The sequence below is a fragment of the Symphodus melops genome (assembly GCF_947650265.1).
Source record: "Symphodus melops genome assembly, chromosome: 4".
Classification (NCBI taxonomy): Eukaryota; Metazoa; Chordata; class Actinopteri; order Labriformes; family Labridae; genus Symphodus; species Symphodus melops.
Window position 1 is genome coordinate 21525325 of NC_136694.1, and position 22767 is coordinate 21548091.

At 39.8% G+C, this 22767-nt stretch overlaps 2 protein-coding genes across 2 annotated transcripts in view; one reads left to right on the forward strand and one right to left on the reverse strand.

Annotated features, from left to right (window-relative positions):
* megf6b (multiple EGF-like-domains 6b) overlaps positions 1-16065 on the reverse strand; it is a 61799-nt gene extending 45734 nt beyond the window's left edge. The window contains exons 1-4 of the mRNA XM_079342089.1: positions 15781-16065; positions 14038-14172; positions 12984-13093; positions 5878-5982 (exon numbers count right to left, since the gene is read on the reverse strand). Of these exons, the coding sequence (XP_079198215.1) occupies positions 5878-5982; positions 12984-13093; positions 14038-14172; positions 15781-15872 (442 nt within the window). The 5' untranslated portion in view covers positions 15873-16065. The remainder of the gene's footprint in view (positions 1-5877; positions 5983-12983; positions 13094-14037; positions 14173-15780) is intronic.
* Positions 16066-17591: 1526 nt separating this feature from the next.
* On the forward strand, positions 17592-22750 carry akr7a3 (aldo-keto reductase family 7, member A3 (aflatoxin aldehyde reductase)). Its single transcript, XM_079340895.1, has 7 exons — positions 17592-18106; positions 19706-19893; positions 19991-20095; positions 20324-20420; positions 21790-21889; positions 22031-22160; positions 22399-22750. The coding sequence occupies exons 1-7, from the start codon at positions 17812-17814 to the stop codon at positions 22558-22560; spliced, it is 1077 nt and encodes a 358-aa protein (XP_079197021.1). The 5' UTR covers positions 17592-17811; the 3' UTR covers positions 22561-22750.
* The last annotated feature ends 17 nt before the right edge of the window (positions 22751-22767 follow it).

Consider the following 22767-nt stretch of genomic DNA (forward strand, 5'->3'; position numbering starts at 1 on the left):
GAAACATCCCGCCTAATTATTTAGATCTTCAGTCAACCTATTTTAGGCTAAACAAAATATGTAGACATCAGAGAACAGCAAAGTCTGTTTGAATCAAAGGGGTCTATAAGAACATGCCATGCATGTGTGTTGTTGATGATATTGAAAAGTAAAATCTAATGGTCAAAAGCATTTGTTTGGATTAATTTGCTCATACACTATGATTGGTGACTTTTTGATAATAATATGATAATAAGAAATGTCATACATCAAAAGTCTTCATATTTCAAGATCCAAAATTTAAATGAAAAATAAAGTAAATAATAATAAGCCAAGATTTCTTCTAAGAACTCATCTAGCCTTTCCAATGCAATATGAAATATTAGTAATATAATATGATGTTTTGCCTGATTTTAGCTTCGTTAAAGGGTGGTATACATCAGACTTAGATGTTAATTAACTATTCTTTAGGCAGCCTAACAGATGGTTTGATGAACAAACATGTTATCTGACTTAAAGCTTCAAAGAGAACATGACTGTTGCTGAGAAAAAGGCTGTCTTAAAGCATACTTTGAAGTTAACATCACAGTTAAAGAATAGTGATAATGGAGATGGCCATCAGCAGAGAGTGCGTCTTGAGTGATCTCATGAACAAGCTGGACCTCCTGGCACTACATTGACACCAAATCGAGCCAAGAAATGAGCTGATGGTTCAGAAGTCGCACGCAAAGAGCGGATAGATGAGAGGTAATTAAAATTTTAAAAAAAACGTTTGGAAAGAACAAACAAAATCCCATTAAACACAAGTTAAACCTGTGGGAAAGGATCAGATGAAAGTGTTTTGGTTTCATATCAGATTTTTTCCTCTTACCGAAAGGGATTAGAATTTTCTTTCACAGAGGCTTTAATATGTTTCAAAGAAATCTTATTACACAATCCATCAATTTGATGGATTCTGGATAACTTTTGTTTTACCCACAACAACCAAAAGAAAATAATACAAGAAGTCAATTCAAGATTCCTGAAGTAGATGCTACAGTTTCGTGTTACAAAAAGTGTCTGCCTGCTATCTGACTGCCTTTCTGTCTGTTTGTCTGCAGCTGAGCCCAGATGTCAGCTGGTATGAAGACATCTGCTCTGCCAGAGGTCTAAAAGCTTTGAAAGCTGTTGATCCCACACTTGTCTGCTGATGACAGGCTGAATACTGAGTGCATCAGGCAACAAGTGACTAAATCCCTCTAGATAAAGACAAGAGAGAGAGATTTAAAGGGCTTCAGAACAGAAACAGAGTTACAACTATGTTATTGTATACTAAAACAATCCCATTTCTTTTATAACCTCCTTTCTGTATGTATGCGATACATTGTTGAACCCTGTTTGAAGCAGAGAAGTTTACAAGACTAACCAAAAATAGTGTATTCATGTGACTCCTTCAATTTGGAAATGAAGCTGTGATGGAAAATGAGATTTCAGAGTCTTAAAATAAGCCAATGTGATGTTGAAAAATGTATGCTATCAAAAGTTACAAAAAGAAACCTGCATAGTGTAAAGTGCTAAAAAGTACTCTCCAAGTGACTTAGTGATGACTTATTGTGAGAAGTCCACATCAGTCATGTAAATCAAAACACCACAAAATAATCTATCATCTCATGACTCATCCTAAATCATTTGAATTTATTGTCTCTTAAAAGGAACAACAAAAACTCAAAACAACAGGCATAAGGCAGTAATACAAAAACGTACTATAATTATTGTCTTACACATTACTGAGACAGAATATGACGAAAAATCAAAACAGATGACTGACTAGTTTTAAGAGCGATTAACTAATTGCCCCCTTTAAACAACATAAACACAATCATAGAGGAACCACATCAAACACACTTGGAGGGGATATCACCACATGCAATGTCAAAGGAATGAATGCACTGCCGGGAACCAACCAACAATAAACAATGAATGAATCTCCACACATGTCCCTTAGACATATCCGTAACTGTGGCTTTGGCTTTATATGTAAGCATGATGAGAGGGATTGAGCTATGATTGACAGCTGTGTGAAGCATGTAGACCGCAGCAGCAGTAACTAAATTAACAATATTCACATGGCAGCCATTTAGCATTCTGACATCACACTCAAAAATGCTGTTATAATGTCAACCTGATGTATTCCAGGTTATAAGCTATTAATTAATGTTACCTTTATTTTAAAGAAGTCCCATTGAGATAAAACAATCCCTTTGACAAGAGAGACCTGACCAATAATAGCAGCCATGCAAAATCACGAACACATGAAAACAAAACTTTCACTACTTCATGCCAGCTTCTTAAAATACAATGCATTGTGAAATGTGTAATAATTAATAAAGTTTTAGAGATATAGTACCATATAGGTAGGTAAAACAACATAATATTGGCTTTCGTCAAATGAGGTAATTCAGCAACTCGGCTGATGCTAGCAGCTACTTACTGGCTTGATTCGAAAGGGAAAGACAGACTCTGTGTAACATATTTGGTAACCCATTAACTTTCAAACCAGACAACTTCTAATTTTGGCATTCAGCTAATTCCTAGCCAACATTATCACTCGCAGACTACGTCTTTCCTTTTACAACACAATCAAAGCATTCAGTCCTGTTAGCAAGAAGATGGTTAAATGCTAACACTGCTTTTGAAATTGTAGGGATTGACTTTAAAGTACACATTTGTGTAAAGCACATCCTTTATAAGCTACTGGTAGGTCTGACAATGTTATGTTAGCGATCTACCACTCCTAGCTAAAATGACCATAAGCTATTATAGCACATATTTCCTCTCATCTAAAATAGTACAATAAATAGTTAAGTTTATGATAAAGCTAGTTCTGTATTATTAGCCATGAAGTTCCAAAATGCTAACATTAGTTGTTGTCTGATGATGCTAATTGGTTATCAAATGTTGCTCTAACTTAATAAATGGCAAAACCATTCACTTTTTTTGAGTTTATATTAATGATTTAAAGATTAAATGATAATGACATTTGTTTTTTTATGACTTGAAGAAACAACACAACCTTATAACAACATATTAGTTTAACACCCTGGTGGACCTTAATGGCTTGTCTGAGCCGACATCTTCTTTTGTGTAGCCAACAAAACATGCTTATTTATTGTGGCTCAATAAAAAAGAGTTACAATCGACTGTTGTGTGCCTGACCGCCACGGAGTGTTTTTGTAATGGCTACTATATCAAAGCTACTATACACAGTCAAACAGTTATTCATTGGGTGTTGTTACTGCTGTTTCTCAACTAAGCTTTTCCCACTGCCCTCTTGACTCTGAACGGATCTGTATTTGGCACATGTAGGGCCTCAAAAGAGGAACAGCTATGAGAGTATTCCTGCCTTTGTAGGACTCCCATCATCTCAAATGCTAACCCCCACTCACACGGAGTCACTACCGGGCCGACACCAATCATCCTGCAGCCCATTCTTTGCCAATCACAGGGTAATATAACTGCCAGGGAGTTCACGGGCTGATAGCCTCCAATGGTGGGAGGATCAGGGTGTGGGCGTTTACTGCATAACTCTTCACCAACAACCGCCCAAAAGTGCCCATTGATGACAGCTATCATTCACAAGGCAGAACAATGCATGGATTTATTTGATTTAAAATGAAGAAATAAAAAAAGCATTCTATAGTTGCAAAATAGTGATCACAACTGTTGAAATACATCTGTATTTTCTAATGACTAATGTAAAAAATAAAACAATTGCATAATACTATTAAAAACCTGTGTTATGAAAAACTATTAGAGGCGGGGGTTTTTTAAATGTGTTTTACAAATAAGTGCTCTTAAAGCTTCAAAATGGGGTTTGACAGAAAAAATACAGTATATCAGTGAACTATTGTTTTACCCCCTTTAATTCTTGTCTTTTGTCAAACACTGTTGGGAAAATATTGAGACAGATATCATATTAACCCAACATCAATACCTTCAGCTTTGACATGTCCTCTTCTGCCCTGTCTGTCTTGTGTCACTACAGAGACAAAACTCAAAGAAGTCTGTCTTCTTTACTGACACATCTTTCCTCAGCTGCTGATAGTTGAGGGGGTTTGACAGACTTATAATTACCATGAAAGAATCTACTACATCAACTGTAGTATGTGAGTGTATCGATCCGAGTCAAGAAACCTCAGAATACAATTTTGGATCCATCTTGCAAAGAAATAAATGAATATAAGAGGATTTCAGGGTTTTGGTTAAATCTCAGTGTCAGTTCTTAATGTCTAACATTAAGTATGAAGGACAAGGAGTATTGTAGCCCCACTGTGCTCCTGGCCCTTGTTTCACCCCAGTGCACTGATGATACATCCTTATGTGTCAGGGAAATATGCCAGTCTAATGCTGCTGTTCTGTCTTGTCAAAGCTGTGATCAAAGTTAGTCAAGGGCCTTGTTCAGGCTACTAACCCAAACCTGATTTTGGACTTTCTTGATAGTATTCCCATGGATTTCTAAAAGTATTGACCAACAAATTCCACATAATATATGAGTATGCAAATCATATCCAAGCTACATTTTTTGGTTTAAATGTGATTTAAAAAAAATTCATACAGATGTGTAGCCTGGAAGCTTGGACACACGAGATTTCAATGTGTCTTTCATTTCTTGCAATTTGATACAAAACAACAATTTCAAATCTAAAGTGAGTGAAGTACTCAGCCGATTCCTAGATTCCTACTGCTGCTAGTAGCTAAGTAATGAGTCAAAGCTGCTATCAAACTCACAAAATAGGAAACGTTTCTCAATAAGATTCATTTTAACTATATAAACAATGTTAAATTATTACTGCTACCTTGACTTTCGAGCCCTGCACAGAATGAATGGTGGAGTGTTTCTAGATAGAACACAGGCAACAGAACAAGCACGATGCCAAATTGGATGAGATTGTAATCAGAACTTTAAAAAAAAAAAAACAGTTCAGGCAGTCTTTCATAAATATCTGATTTGAGAATCTGATACTTACTCATAAGACTACCAGGACAATATTTTACTTCAGGCTTAACAGCCACTACATATTCAGCAGATGGCATCAATCTTCTTAAAGACCTTCACCAGATACATCGGGACCAGCTTATAAAATGGCAACTAGTGGTTAAAAATACCTCCATATGTACACGTGTTCATAGAACCCCTGTCCCTATAATTAAGTCTTTCATTCAAGCATGAAGTAATCAGAAGTAAGGCAGCTCAGCTTAGGTAGCACACATAGCTCTGATCATATAAAGGGGCTGTCTGTGCTGCATTTCACAGGTCTTGATTATAAGCTTCATAAGCTAGTGAGGACTTGTGTTACAAGGTGTCATACAGCTACATCCTCTGCACCGGAGAACTGCTGATAGCATCACACGTGGATGTAGAAGCTGATGAGATGAGAGACTCTGGATGCTGACCATAGTGTCGAGTCAGGCTATCGTAACCAAAGGGGACCATCTCGCCTTGGTTTTCTTATGTAAGACAGTCTGCTGTGTCTCGAACTGCCTAATTTCAGGGGGAGTAGGATGATTCTGCAGTTGACACTAAGAGGAATTTCCTGTCGTGTGGTGTTATCAGAAAAAAAACAGAATCCTCCGCTGTTTTACTTCAACGGCTCAAATTCAACAATGGGGTCGCTGATAAAATACTTGGACTGTTGGTGAAGAAGCCAACTGCTGATGTGAGATTTTATATAATCATTGCAACAGAGCTCAGCTGGGAAGCTGAACAAAATGGATCCAAAATTGTAATCTCTCGAGTTTTTAATGAAATGGGAAGCTGCTATCAGTTTCAATAAATCCTGTGGAAAGTTTTGATGATTTCTTCTTTTACTATATCTACTTATTAAACTAATTTACTACAGTCTGGATGTTTATCCTCACCATACTGGCAGCTGGGTCCGTTGAACCCTGCAGGACAGTCACAGAGCTGCGTGGATCCCTCCCGACACTGGCCCCCGTTGAAGCACACACCGTAGCTGCACACCGCTGCACGAGTGGACAGACAGGGTCATAGGAAATAAAGAAAGACAGAAGAGATTAGCAAGTGACTGGCTGTTGTCATGACATGTAAACATCTGTAGTTTCAAACATTGGTTTCCCTTTATCAAGCCTCATCATCAGGCGGTTACCTCCTCGCTATAGAGGAAAATTGTTTTTCCTCCATTCACATCAACCAAAGTTAATTCAATCCTGACTCTCTCTGACTGAACAAGCAGGTTTTTGGCAGAGTAGAAGACGATTCTAAACTACATTTTTATAGAATCAGAGTGTTTAAAATAAGTGGAGGCAACAGCTTGGATGAAGAGAAAACGGGCCTCTTTCCTGCAGTTTGTGGCCTCAGAATAGCTTTGATTGATTAACTGAACTTTGATCGTTGTCACAAGCGAGTGATCATTCAGATGTGCACAGGTGAACGCTGGAATAAAATCTCAGAGCCACGGGGTGTGTGTGGCCCATCCATCTCTTTGACCCCGTTTCCATAAATTCCTGTAAGTCAAACTCATGAAATTCTAAGAATCCAGGTAAACAGCGCAAGCCGCTAGGTAGCTCCGAACATGTGAATCCACCATCACATTCTTCAAAATCACATTAATCATGGCTGTCCTTTATGTGTGTCCGTGTGCGTGTGTGATTAGAGTACATGTGTGCAGCAGTCTCCCAGCGCGTGTGCTTATCTGATGTGCATGAAGCCAAACGTTCCAGTAGAGTCAGACACAGCTGTTTAAGCCAGGCCTGTTGTTTGCACTCTCCCGAGCAGAGTACAGTGCTTAGTGATGACAGCACCAGAGGATTGATGTCTATCATTGCTCTTCCCGACTAGCAACATGTGGTTGCAGGGAGTGAAAAAAAACACTGTCTCCCTAATCACAAGAGGAATTTTAGGCAGAATCTCACGAAGAGCCAGTTGAAATGTGCATCTTTTGCCAGATCTGCATTTTCTTGCCACATCTTATCCAAGCAGAGGTGGCATGACCAATCATCAAACTGGGCACTACTGGTATTTCTGGTCGCATTAACTCGCTATGTGTGTTCATAGTGATGCTACTGTATTGATGTCACCATGGACGGCTTTAAAAGAAGCACGCAACTACAAAGCTTAATTCATGTGTCAGATTCATGTTCACCTTTATAAAATACACACATACTGTGTCTTATAAATTGGGTGCAGTATGGTATCACACTTCAAAGGTTAAACATGTCGTTTGTCTTTTTGCATTCTGTAAATGTTGTTTTCACAAGTCCTTTTTTTTTCCAGAAAAAAAGTGACATGTCATGATTTACTTTTCCATGGATTTTTTTTTTTTTTTGGAAGAAATGACTTCCGCTTTAGTTTGATTGTTTCCTCACTTATTTCTCCCAAAACATCCATCCCCGAGTCTTTTAGCTGACATACAATGACAAAGTACGTCTCATCAGATGAGGGCATTGAAAATAAAAACTGACAGGATAATCTACAGTCAAACATCCACTGTGTCATTACAGTGACAGGGAATTACATCATATTTCCAGACAAAAGGAGAAAAACATGAAGAAATACTCTACATTAATCACAGATGAGCTGGAACCATTTTCATCCATGTCCCTCATTAGATTTCACAGGGTCCAGCCTAAACATCCGCATGTCGTCTGGCTTCCTCCACAGACACCTGCTCAACATTTGGACCATCATGAGAGTGGACAACAAACAGCCCACACTCAGACTACACTGTGCACACAAAGCAACACAGAAAATACATTTAGGATTCTGTGCCCAGTCCTTAATCTTGCCCAATTTGTGGAGCCACTGAAATCATACTCCAACAGGAAGACCGTCTCAGCGTCTCTAATCTGCACATGAGGAGTTCCAGTTCCTCAAGATAGCGAGGCTGCAAAAGCCAAGGCACACAGACGAAGTTCAGTGTGCATTTTCAAAGCTATCCAAGTGTCTGTGGTTGTCTAATGGGAGGTGATATTAATAGAAGATAGAAGGGAAAAAAATACTAGATTAAATGCAAAGTTTTAAATTAATCCAAATTCTTCAGGATCATTATATAACTACAAGCTGTGAAGGATCAAATACATTAGATTTTCCAATACTCTGGTGTTTCAAATTAACTTAATTATCAGCAACAAAGTAAGTGGTCAGGTGTCTCTCAGAGTCAGCGACAACAAAGAGAGTAAAAATTCTCCCCCCCTGAGAAGTGAGACATAGGATTGTTGGCTGCTGACCAGGGCATATTTGGGCCGCCCCCAATCTGCACTCTGCTTAATCTTCCCTGAAATAATTCTTCATTGTGGCATGCAGTGTTGCATTAAACTCACTCTCATCTCGTCTCTTTGAGAGCCTTTGCTCCGTTACTAAGACACCTTCACTGAGAGGATTAGCCGCTTCCACAAAAAGACGAGACAGGAAGAGCAAGGGTCAGCTACTCACGCCGACAAACTGAGGCAGGTGTCACCCTTACAGCTTCTGAAGGGGATGACCGCATCCACCCAGAGGAGGCCCTGTGTTTGTTTAGACTTGGACAATCTGTTTTACCCCCACAGTGCGACACAGAGGGAGTCCGCATTTAGGGCAATTCACAGACACAAAGGCCTGCGCTCCAGGCTCCGTTTGGTGTCATAATTGGTACGCGCGCTGCAGAGCACTGTATTTTAGGGTTACAAATCATGTTTTGCGATGCAAAGGAATGTCATTTCAAAGAACACCAGGTCGAGCTACGTGAGATGATCTCTAACAAGTGTCTTTGAAAGACTTAAAATACAGTTTAACTAGACACTGGGTCGATTTGACAAAGAGGGCACAATAATGTTTTGCAAAATTGTCTCGGAATGCAAGACCTGTAGGTGGGGAATCTGGGGCACTCGCTGCAAGGCTACATTAAACTCTTCACCTCTACAAGACTGAAGACCTAGCCTCTGTATGTGAGGTGCACGCATATACCACAACGGCTACGTTATCAATGTGCTAAAAAATATTTTTGTAATGCATGTCCTGATCATCTCCACATCAGTAACATGAACAAACTGTAAACCCCTCCTTCCTACACGACACAATCTGTGATTCTGGTGATATTGGGCCAGAACGTTTTTAACCTTTTTACCAGCTTGAAAGCGTTGCATGGATGCCGTCAGAGAAACAGGAAGATCTCTTTCCTCAACAAACCCACATCTGAAACTGGACAACTGCAGTCTCGTTTAATGATTTGAGGCCTGTGTCCACTTTTGTCTTGGGATTTTGAAAAACATATTTGCTCACCAGATTGAAACTGGTTTCGGAATAACTCCACAATAAGCATGAACAAGTTCTTCCAGTAAGACAAACAAAGACTCTTTGTTTGTGAGATTTTGTGAGTAAAGTAAGTGTTTGCTTACAAAACAGACTCTACTCCCAAAAACTTTAAAAAAAAACTGTAGTAGCTTGATTTTGTTTTGATATTTCTGCTAACCTTAGAGCAGTTACTCACGAGATCAAAAGGAATCTGTCAGTGTCAGCAGGGGCAGTTTTTTGATGAGCCAAACAATTGAAGTTACACCACTGATTTAGCGTATAATGCACCGTGTTTTGTCTCAGTCTGATGATTTCTGTCTGCTTGTATGTATGTGTCTGGCTTCATGTCTATTTGTGTTCAGCTACTCACAATTATGTCCCATGACCACATTCACGGTTACCTCTGTTTTCATGACAGAAACACACACACGCGCACACACACACACACGCGCACACACACACACACACACACACACACACACACACACACACACACACACACACACACACACACACACACACACACACACACACACACACACACACACACACACACACACACACACACACACACACACACACACACACACAGACCACCCATGGCAAGACACAGAAGACCATTTCCACTTTTTCCTGGCGTCTTGGCCTATGTCAAACGTAGCTACCTTCTGCAGTCTGCTCCCACCACAAAAGGGGGCCGGCTTCTATTCAGCAGCTAACGAGGATGACAAACTGGAGGAGCCATTGTCCCCGCTCCTCAGCCCCTGTCACAACGCTTATTGTTGCTGCCAATCAACATAACTGCCCGCTTCCTCTTTCCAACTAACTGCAGCGTCCATCCTCTACAGTCCCCTAGCTAGATACTGAGGTGAAAAGGTTTGGCTCTTTGATTGAGTGGTTCAAACATTCAAGTGGAGGATGTCGCCACCATAAAGTCAAGAGCTCTTCACCTTCAGAGGAACAAGATCCAGAGTCATGGAGCCAATTGGAGTTTGCACAAAACACACAAGTTACCTTGGATGCACTCGGGGAGTTTTAGAAAATGCTTTCAGCCTCCACACCTTAACAGGATGAGTCATTGTAGACACAAGTCATTAGAAGTAAAACTTTAAAATACAAAAAAACCCAAAAACAATCAGCTTATTTTCTGTTCATTGAATCATTGAGTCTAAAGTAAGGATTGCTGTAGTGATATACTATATATCTTTGGGTTTTTGACTGATGGTCGAACAAAATTTGAAAATTTAAGATGGAGCCCTGGAGTTATAAAATTGCATAGGCATTTTTAACAATTTAAATAAATTTATAAGAAAATATACCACACACTTTATAATGCTCAATCGTTGATTGACTGAGTAACTTACAATAAAATTGACTGGCAGTGTCCAAGTTAACATTCCTGCAACAAAGAATACCTTCATGGTGAAAAAGCTGCAAGGACTTCAGTCTTACTCTCCACTTTGTGCCTTCTTTGTACACTAGTGCTGGAAATCATCAAAACTGGGAAACAAAAACTTAAAATAGCAAATAACTGCAAACTTCTCTCAAACTTTAAATCGATCCTAATGTGTAAATGGAAAACTCATAAACGTATTTAATTAGGTGAGAGGAACCTCAAACAGAAAAATGTGGAAAAAAGGCGGGCAGTGGCCAAAATGGTGGCAAAAAAAGTTTGAAAAAAACCAGATGTTTACTGTGCTGTGGTATATTCTTTTACCAAATATGTGAATAATTACGCTAGGACAAGAGTGCAGGCGGGAACAACAACAAAGGCAGTTCCATGCAAGACTGCAAGAAGATGTTAACATCTGTACAATGGGGTGGATACATGAAGAGAAGAAGAAACACAGGTGAACTGAAAGAAAGACTTACTACTTAACATGTAGCCTCTTCCCGGCCACTGTGTTTGCTGTGTCTACAACAGGATTAGAGCCTCCATCCCGACCCACGGCCTCACAATAACCACAAATCATTAGCCTAATTACCCAACACTGACATTTTATTAGGGAACACACACAGAGAAAGAGGGAAACACAGGAGGGAGAGAAAGAAACCTCAGAAGTGCCAGACACTAAATCACTATCTCAACACAAAGCATTCCCATCTTCACAATCTTCCCGGCTTTTGGAAGTTTTCAGAGGATTTGCTAAAGCTGTACATTTCGCAAAGCAGATTTTTTTTTTTTCCTTTTGGGATGTCAGAGTTGCTGTTGAAAACTGCCCCACAGATTGCATTGTGCTGACTGAGGTACAGTACAGATAGTGCACAGCAAAGTGCGCAGGGGTGAGAGAGGGTGGATTGTGGTGTGAGCTTCCTTTTATCCTGGTTCAATGGCTCAGAGAATAGGGTGATTAGTTTGTCCCATCTCAAAGCGCTGCCACGTCTTCGGTTACAGAGATAAAAGCTCTGCCTCGCGTCAAAGAGAGCAGCCATTGTCACGCGAAAACGAGAAACAAAACCCCCCGTCTCATCCAGCGAGGGGAGATACTGGGCAGCCCTGAGGAATGTCTCTCTGAGATATTTCTTTATGAGTGCTCTGCAATGAGTCTGGTTTGTTTTAAAAATGACAGTGTAATGCTTCCTTGTATAATTTAATACTGCAACCTTTAGCCGGGAAACAAAGGGCTCTTTGAAGAGCGCAGGGATGCCATAATAAGACACCGATGACAGGCACATCCAGGAGATCTTCTGCTGCTCCCCATCTCAGCCACTTCCCATCAGCGGGCACGCTGGGCCTGTACTAGGGGTTTAAGGTTTGCTCCAGCTTTAGTTCTGGGAGCGGGGAAGTGGGAACTGTCAATGGGACTTGGGACAAACTGTTTACAGGAAGGCTTTGCCAAGGTTCCCTCTGAGGTATGCAGGCTATGCGATCTGGATCACTGGCTGTACAATCCCATCAAAGGAGGCTTCTTGGTCTCAGCGGTGTGAAGCTAAGCTTATCCACAAGGAGATGAGCTGCTGGCAGCCCCACTGTGACCAACAAAACTACTTCTCTATACATGGACCTGAGGACTGGAGTTACGGGGGACTCGTGTGTTGTTTCTCTTCTTTTTGTGTGTATCAGCAGGAGGTCCCTTCAACAGGAGCTGATGGGTATTGTTTTGGAGGCCTTGAATGTGAGTGGTTGGGGTAAACACTTGAAGGGCTTGTCTACTTTCATATCCATAATGTAATCCTCTGACCTGCACTGCCATGTCACACCTCGGACTGAGAGGAGTGGCATGACTGCACGGAGGAGAGCCAAGATTTAGACATGGGACCAAAGCGAGAATGGGAAAGTACACGTGGAGCTTTAACTTACACTTCAAAGTTGTGTTGAGTGTAAAAGCAGATAATAAAATGTAAGCTTCATCTTAGAGCAAATTTCAACACTTAAAAACTGTCAACACTTGAGATTTTTTTTTTCCCCACCGTCCTCATCTAACCCCTGTGGGACTTTTGTAACTGTGAACATGGCCCTGACTGATAACATCTGCTGAAAGGTCTGGATGGGCAAAGCACCTCTTGACCCTTTTGACCTCTTACTGAAAACCTTTCATTCATAGATTTCTGCCATGGGCGGGTGATATTTGAAACAAACTTCCTCTTGATGAGTCATGAAAATACATCGCCTTTAAATAAACATACCTACCCACAAGCAATGTCACAATCAAAAGACCTAATAAATGTGATTTTTTTATGCTTTAAAGGGATACAAAGAAGAAACATAAGAGTAAGGATAGTTGGGGATACTTACGATAGAGGCAACCAGCTTCTCCATTGAGCTGAGACCATCCTGGGCAACACTTGTACACCGTCTGATAATCCTGCCTGTACACTTGTCTGTATGCAGTGTAGTACGCTGTCCTGTTAACATGACAAACATCAGGTTAAACACTTTTACTCCACCAGTACCAGATTGTGTGTCTCTCTTAATTATTTGTACCCCATCTCCCTGGGCATAAATGTGTGGGAGTGTGAGAATATACTATTCAGTTTGGGTTTGTACGTTTCTTATGTAATGATTCAAACATGTCAATAAAAATAATAAAACATAAACAGTTGTATTATTTGGGGGGATTTTTCATGTGGTTGAATAGCTGTAGATAATGAAAAACAAACATGTTATCTGATCAAACAACTTCCAGTCTTTTAAGTAACATCCACTATAATACTCTGCAAAGATTTTCCCAGACTTTTAAAGGTGCTATTTTAAAGTGTGAGACTGGCTGACTTCAGAGAACGCTCCCTCTACTTTGGGACCCCTCTCATTTCTCTACAGTCATTGTGGAAACACGTTTTGTTTACAGCGAGTAATTGTGGCCTTGGCTGCCTTCAAAGCAGACTTTTGACTTTGTAAGATGGTTAAAAAAAAACGCAGAGAAAGCTAGCATGAGGAGAACAGTGAGAAACTCAGAGAGACAGGCTAAAATGTTAGCATTAGGACGCTACTACAAAGGAATGTTGTCGCAGTGCTGCGTAGATGAAGGGCTACACCTTGCACTTAAAAGTGTATGAGAGGTTCAAAGGTGTGATTACAGAACAAGAGAGAAAGAGAAGAAGAAAGGTGAGATCAGGGGACTTAAACTTATCCTGTTTGATACTGCATTAACTTCAATGAAGGATCGGGCCCTCTCTGACAAATTCTTTTGCTTGCATGACTCAAAAAAGTAAACACAAAACCATTAATTAATGCTTTTCTCCAGACAGAGCTTAAGCACGACATCGCCTGGAGGTGAACGGGGAGAGGGGGGAGTGTTTGTACAAGAACAGTGTCAGACATTTGGACTACAGATAGGTGCATTACTCACCTCCTCTCGTATCCCATGCACCATGACTGTCCCACACAGCCCTGCTTCCACACTTTAACCATACGTGTGAAGGCCTGCACGCAAGGCTGCCTCTGGGCAACCAGTGTCACCTCCCTCTCCACACACACGTTCGGCCTGGAATGAAAACAGTGGTAAAAATACTAAAGCTGTCAAAATGTTCTGCATCTGTGGTTTATGTTCATAGAAGCCAGGAATTGAGTTCAAAGGTTGCAGCAAAGATAGATGAATAACGCTTGGTTTATAGATTTAAATCTTGTGAGGGTATATAAGCCACATACAAACCCATTCAAAAATGCATTTTTAAAAAAAACAAAAAAACAAACACCTATTTAGACTGTATGAAGGTTAAGAGTTATGCATAATTAGTGACCTCCTAACTGCCTCAACTCATCTTTGCTTGTTTCTAGACTGCCTGAGAGTTAGGTTGAGGCAATAAATTTTAATATAGTGACCGTCATTGTTTGGCTTCAAAATTCCCCTCCAGTAACCAATGGGTGACGCCACAGAGATCACGTCCATTTTTTATATAGGCTATGGGGTACCCCTACCTGTACAGAGGTTTCTTACGATACCTGATGATATTTGGTATGGTATTTAAAGACTTAAGGGGGAATTACTCAAGGTTCACCAACAAAATCCACATTCTTTTGAAATCTGTCTTTTTTAAGTGGGATGGACATCAACATGGAAAGTATTTTTTGATTCTATTTATATCTTCTGTTCCAAATGTAAAAAAGCAAACCAAACAGAAAAAAAAATCAGAACCAGACAGCATCAAAACGTTTTCGATTCAAGCCACGTTTGCTAGCAAGCAAAAGCACATGATGAATGAATACCACCTCCCTTCAAAATAATCTCGAGAACAAAACAAAATATTCCAAAACGTTTCCAGAAAATTCCCATTAAACTTTAATGTGTTGTTTTTGTTGCTGGACATGGTGTTGAAATACATGTTTTAACTTATAAGTATGAGAGTAATTGTCAACAGAGACAGAAGACAGTTAACCTTCCTGTTCCCAGTCCCTCAGGTAAAACCCAGTAATCCTTCAGCTGTGATGTTTTGTCGCTCTTACACAAAGTTTGTCTGGGTTCAGAGGCTGCCCAGCCACTGATGTCTTCACACCATGTGCTGCTGATTTTTCAGTCTCTTACTCCTTTGGTAATTCTCCAAGGACTTACAGACAGTCAGACAGGGAGGCACAGCATGTGGAGATCAGCAGGAATCTTAAAGACAACCTCCAGCTGTTCATCTCATAAACAATAGTAATCACTATCACCTCCAGCTGTACACATCATTTCTTTGAAAGAGCTTATTGTCAGCGGCAGGTAACAGCAGAGAATCTTCTCTCACATCATTTATTATTCCAGGGTTTAAAATAGCTGTTATCTTGTCTGGGTCCTCACTTTTAGGGGCTTAAAATAAAACAGCCTCTGTAGACTAAGGAATGCAGCTCAGACAATCCACATAATTATGCGCATTATAGTGATACCCTGCACGAAAAAAAAACTGCAAAATCAACCTTTCAGAATCAACCAAATGTCTTGTATATGTATGAGAAGTACCATCAAAAACTGCAATAGTCTCAGGTGTCTGTCTGTTTGAATCTTTAATACTCAGTTATGCAAGCGCAGGTGAACCAAAACTTCAAAGATGTATAAAACACTAGTCTCATAGGTTAATTAAACAGCACAAAATACAGAACTTAAGAAAAGCCTACTTACATATATGGTTGCAGGTTGTTGGTGATGCCATAACGTAATGCAAATGTATCCTTAATAAATATTAGTAGAAAGGAAAAAACAAAACAATCCATTTTCCTCCTCTCACAGTCTCAAATAGTTGAATTTACTCGCAGACTTATGCATGAGCGTAACTGGGCAAATCAACCAGAGGAAACAAAAACTTAATTAAAAAGCTGATCAAATCAATCCGAAAAAATAAACTCAAGGAAAAAAACTACTTAAAAAGCGCGCAAAGGATCCACCGCGTGGATGTAGTCAGCACTTTTCAAAAATCTACCAGCCATCACATGCGTTGTGTTTTCTCTCTCTCACTCTCAGCCGGCGTGTGAGTGACACTGACTGAAAAGTGGCGCTCACCTCCGCTTCCTGCTCACTGCAGATGTTAGACTGACGGGCAGAGACTCGTGGAGGCTGAGGGCTGAACTCCCTCCATTCACTTGGTAATGATGGCTGAGAAGAACTTTTGGCGAGAGGAGGATTGGAAGTGTAAGTGTGTGTGTGTGTGTGTGTGTGTGTGTGTGTGTGTGTGTGTGTGTGTGTGTTTGTTTTTTTTTACAATTCAGAGTTTGTCACACATACACCCTACAGTCTGCACAGTGCCCTCAAAATACACTTAGAGGTAGGAATTCCTAAAGATTTTTTTTTCTTTTTCTTTTTTTTACTGTAGGTTAGTCCTTTACACAGCCAACTAAATAATTTAAAAAGAAGGTGAGCTCATTTACATCCACCTACAGCGTTTAATTGTTTGACGACTTTTGTGATTGCAGCGTTTTCGGAGTATAGTTAGAAAAGTTTGTCTGAATGAAAACAAGTTGGCTCGTGGAGCTGCTTAACAGGCGCACGTGCAGAAAAAAAAATGCGCGTGTCGCCTACGGCACGTTATATTCAAAGCTTATAGGAGCACCTTCATAGGAAGATAGGCTACAAAGCATTGAAATTGACATCCAGGGAAACTGGTTATTATAGGCTACCTTCATTCTTGGAGCAACATAGGACATATTGGGTTAAATTCAGGGGTCCAAAGCAGCCAGTGGTCACACTGCAGGGCAAACAGCTGATGTTGCGGTCGTAGGGTCAGCCGCCAGCACAGACCATGCTGCTGCTCACCAAACAAAGCTTTCATTGACCGCATGTGTGTTCATGACCCCAAAGAGACCCGGGTCACTGCTGTCCGAGCAGCCTCCAGGGTCCCAGCCATACAGCATGTTGTTCTCATTAGATCAATCCCTTATCTACAACAACACAAAGAAATGTCAAAGAAGAATTTTTCTTACGCAGATGTCTTGAAAAATAAACAAGAAATTAAAAAAAAGTGCCTTGTCCCCAAAATCCCTTACCACAGTCTGTCTAATAACTGTATAATACCAATCATGAAAGAAACCTAGGCTTTATCATATTCCCAGAGACAGATTATGATGTACTCCTTCTGGTAAATGAAATGGTAAAATCTTACTGTTTTTATCAGTATCAATATCATAATCTAGCCACATAGATGGTTAACCAGACACTTGTGAATAGAGGAAAAATAAATGGTTTCATTGTAAAATCAACCAATTTTAATGAGGGTCAGTAATTCCTTTTTTAACTCTTAAAAAAAATATAATTTCTAATGACTTTAAAGAAGTCTTGCCATATTTTCTTGACCACACATTATTTAGTGTAGAATAAAACTTCAAGAGCCTCCTATGTGACATGTGTGGCTATTTGCTGACACCTTATGGTCAGACTCTGAACTGCTTGCTATATTTGGTATGACAACTGCAGATGGTAGGCAACTTGAACAAATATTAACATAACGTGACCAAAAAACAGGAGGTGGCCACTGAGGACGACCTTTGCACTACCTAAACTGCAGTTTAACTCAGAAAGCAAAGGCTGTGAGGCTCTGAATATATCATAACAATAAAACGCATGCTTCGTTTTTAACAAACTAGGTAACTTTACTACGCTCCCTAACCACAATCTGCATCGTGAACTTTGCCCTTCGCATGCTCACTGCCCTACATTAGCATGCAGTGTGTAATAACTGGAGGACTCTGCACACTCAGAAGGAGTCACATCGTTAAAGAAGTGCTTAGACATTCACCAAGGTTTGTGGCTCGTAGAAACATGTCGTCGTCTCCGGCTAAAAAACCGATTTCCTTACTGGGGACGATGGCGTTTGGAGGACGAGCCGACGCCGAGCAGAGCCTGGACATGGTCAAGACTTTTCTGGACAGGGGGCACAACAAAGTGGACACAGCCTTTATGTACGTGGATGGGAAGTCAGAGACGATCATTGGGGGCATGAATCTTCCAAAAACAGGTATATTAGAGGCTCTTGACTCTTTCAGTGAGCTAATGCTAAAAAAACAACAACAAAAAAAAACTTATGTGAAGTGGACTTGCTATTGTTGCACATGACAACAAAATGACCTGCAGCTGACAGCAGCTTGAACCTATGGGAACCAACAATGAACACGCTGCTTATTTGTCAGTGTCTTCAGAGACATTTATGTCACTGGGACGACTTTGTGCAGTCAAAAAAAGTCAATTGAGCCACTTAAAGGGTTTTGGAACATATATCTGGGTAACCTGAGTGTCTGTGGACCCACAGATTTTTTTAATTAAATCCATCCAGTCTTTTGTTCGTGGTCTGCTTACTCAAGTCTTACTACACAGAGAAACATGCTCCGTTTCAAAATTTCCGTTTCAAGTTTGTGACATCACAAGTTGGATTCTGGTAAAAAAAAAAAAATGAAAAAAAATCCCATCCCCTCCCCTGGTATCTCCACCCATGGACTCCACCTCCAGCCTAGAGCAAAGATTTTGTGCAGGTTCTCCATTTTTATTGTCTCTACAAAGAATTGATGTATACAGGGAAAATCTAGGATTCTGAGAGAGCTGGTTTTTACAGGTTCACAAACCTCTGGTGCTTGATTCATGTTTTATTTTGACCAAAGCACAGCACAGATGTTTCATTTAGAGCACAGGAGACTGTTTGAAAAGGTGAAAGAATGGTACAATATGTCCTATTTACAGACATGAATATAATCTACAAAAAGTATAGCTGTCTTTGCACATGCAAGTTCAAAACCAGGGGTGGGTCATTAAAAATGTTGAAATTCCAATATTTTACACCAGTATGGTTTTCAATATCTTTATAAATTGGATCTATTTTGAAATTATTGTAATCCTACATTGTAAAACTGTAACTGTGTAAAGTCTACATTATATAACTTTGTGTGGTTTCCTGTGTTTGGATAGCAACTCAATGGGAAACGTAGGCTGTAAGACTTTTTACACCATTTGCATTGGTCAGTTACATGTGACACAGCAAAGTATTTTTCTCCACTTCCTTTTGCTTGTTTTCTGCCACCAGTGACTGATATGACGTAATCGTGACATTTACTCCTTTTCAATTTGTAAGGGTCCAGTCCAGTGCACAATATTTAAAATAAATGTTAGCCTCCTTTATGGTGTAAATTAGTAAGCCTCTTTTAGTCTACAGTTCCTTTTCACATTACATTTAGAGAGTGGGCCTGCACACAATATCGAACCATCCAAATATGAATTACATGTAAGAATAACTGCTGTTTCCCTAAGATTACTGGAGAAGAAGAAGAACAAGATATGTAAAAATAAAAAACATCACCGAATCAAAAGCAAATAAAAGAGGCCAGCACATACAGTAGGTAGTCTGTATGAACTGGTCAACCTTTTTAATTGTTACGGCCCAAAGCACTGACGTCCTCTTGTATCCCTGGTGATTATTGATTTTAGATCCCTTAGTGTCAATCCACCACCGTACATTCATTGTAGATACTGACATAGTGATAATAATTGATCTATGATACAGAAGTTACTTATGATCAGTGTCCTGACTTGGTCTCTCTGTCATTCTGTATAATGTTCTGTGTGACAGTAAGCATAGCTACCAAAGCCAATCCCTGGGATGGAAAGACACTGAAGCCAGAGAGTGTACGCTCTCAGATGGAAACCTCCCTTCAGAGGCTGCAGACTGACTGCGTGGACCTTTTCTACCTACATGCCCCTGACCATCAAAACCCAATTGAGGACACTCTTCGAGCCTGCAATGAACTCCACAAAGAAGTAGAGTATTGATACCTATTGAACCTAGAATGTTAAGTTGCTACCTGCTTAATGCAAAGAAATTGTTTTTAACACTAACGTTTCAACATCCCCTCAGGGAAAATTCAAGGAGTTTGGTCTTTCAAATTATGCATCATGGGAAGTTGCTGAAATCGTGTGCATCTGCCGACACAACAACTGGGTTGTTCCCACTGTGTATCAGGTAGTATTTTGTTGGCCAGACAACTGCATGTGATAGTAGATGAAAACTAATGAATAACAGCTGATGTAAAACATGGACACATGTTTATAATGTAGAGAATCCAATCTTTCTCTCCAACTTTAATTGTTATTGGGGGTAAAAAACAAACCTTCATTGTTTATTTTCACTTAGACGTGATCGCTGAGCCTCTCTTATATCCTCAATTTAACTCATACGTTTTTTTCTCAGGGAATGTACAATGCCACTACAAGACAGGTTGAGACCGAGTTGCTGCCATGTCTGAGGAACTACGGAATTAAGTTTTACGCATACAATCCTCTTGCAGGTACCGTTTACTTTCCTTCTCTCTGTGCACCTATGCACTATACCTATACAATATATAGGTTTACATTTGAGTCTGAAGTTTTGAACATGTCTCAACAAACTGTTAGATGTATTCTCATAAAATTGGTCAAAGCAAAAACAAAACAATTTTATATTTACGACTTAATACTTTGAAATAGATTCCCATCAGCCTCAAACAAACTTAGTGCTAATCTGCCAATAGAAGATGTAAGCATGCTAAATAAATGGTGAACATGCTAAACGTAACACTTTTTTAGCCCTGGCCTGTTAGCGTACTGACCATTAGTATTTACTATTGTACAATCCAAGCCTCAAATTATCCTTATAGCCATAACTGTTCACAAAAAGTCTGGTTTAGACATTTACTGTAAAGATCTGTCTCTCACTGCCAAAACTCCCACAGGCACTCTAAAAATTGTACTTTTGAATGTCAGACTTCTTTCAAAAAAGACTTTATTCATAAACAACATAATTTCTACTCACAAACTGGTCTTTGTGGACTGTATTCTTCCAACTGAGACTTGGCTTGATCAAACTGACAATAAGGAACTCATTGAGACATCAACCTATTACTACACATGCACTACCCTTAAATCAACAGGAGGAGCAGGGCAGGTAGTAGCCCTGTATAAAGATATTTTAATAGCTTAACCTGTCCATCTTGGAAAGTACCTCAGTTTGGAATATTTAGGTCTTGTTCTAAATAATCTGATTCGTGCTGCACTCATTCCTACTGTTAGTCATCCTCCTTACATTAGATCAGCCTTCTTGGACGAACTTGCGAATTCCTTATGTAACTGATTTTGATAGAATTCTCTTTTCCAGTCACTGCTTTTTTTTCCAATCTTAAAATGTAACTTTATTTGACCCCACTCTCTACAACAGAGATGAACAGAAGTTGAGGGAAAAAAAAACACTGTGGGCGCATGTATACATTAAGTAGCAGCGGTCCAAGGACTGATCCTTGTGGAACCCCAGAGGGAGCCCTTTCTATCTTTAGATTTAATATTGCAGAGAGCAGGGGTGTCAAACTCCAGTCCTGGAGGGCCGGCTTCCTCAGACTATTAGAGATCTCCCTGCTTGGATGCAGCTGAATCCAATGAGTGACTTGTTATCAGGCTTCTGAAGAGCTTAATGACAACACATTGTTTTAAAGCAAGTGTGTTAGAGCAAGGAGACATCTAAAAGTCTGAGGAAGCCGGCCCTCGAGGACTGGAGTTTGACACCTGTGGCCTAGAGAATGAGTTTTTTACATTTTTATTTGTATATACAACATGTTATATTCTGTCATTTTTAAATGTAGAAAATATTTCACTCAAAGTTGCTGAATTTAGTATTCTCTTCTTTAGGTGGTCTTCTGACAGGAAAGTACCATTATGAAGAAAAAGATGGCTCTCAGCCTGCTGGACGCTTCTTTGGTAACAGCTGGGCTAAAGCATACCAGGCCAGGTGAGAGACAAGAGGCACTCCTTTCTCTAAATGCTTCATGCAGTCTACAACTCCCTCAATGAGTTTCAGTATTTCTGCACAGCTGCACTTACATCCGTCACCATCGATAAGGGACAACATATTTGTGTCTTTCTCGACTAGATACTGGAAGTTGAGTCAATTCCAGGCCATAGATTTGGTTCTCAAGGCCTTGGAGACATCATACGGCTCAGATAAACCCTCCATGACGTCTGCTGCGATGCGCTGGATGTACCACCACTCTCAGCTAAAGGTACCAGCAGAGAGCTATTGTGACATTATAGGAACATTAAATATACACAAACAGTACAATAAGACTTGTTCAAAATAAAGTCAATACAATAAACTTGGCATGTTTTTTCTGCAATTAACTTTTTTTTTTGCTTCTAGCAGCTTTTGTTTTTTAGGATTTTTCTAGTTCTAGTAATCATTTCAAGTATGGATATTGTATAATTTCAAGTATTTGACCACTCAATTCTCTGCTGCTCCAGGGCAATCTTGGGGACGGAGTCATCATCGGCATGTCGAGTATGGAGCAGCTTCAGCAAAACTTGGCTGCTGCAGAGGAGGGTCCTCTGGATGAGCGAGTTGTAGCCGCCTTCAATGAGGCCTGGAACCTTGTAGCCCACGACTGCCCAAACTACTTCCGCTAAAAAAAAGTTCAGTTCACTTAAACAGTAATTGAATAATTGACAAAAATAATGAAATTATTAAACAGATCGAGTATCAATGCCTAAAGCACTTAGTTGATGTATAAATGTAATTAAGATTTTTTTCCTTCTGGAGTTTTTTTTTTTTTTTTTATTAAACTTACATTGAAATAAAGCATTTTTACAAATCAAACTGTGATTCCTACACAT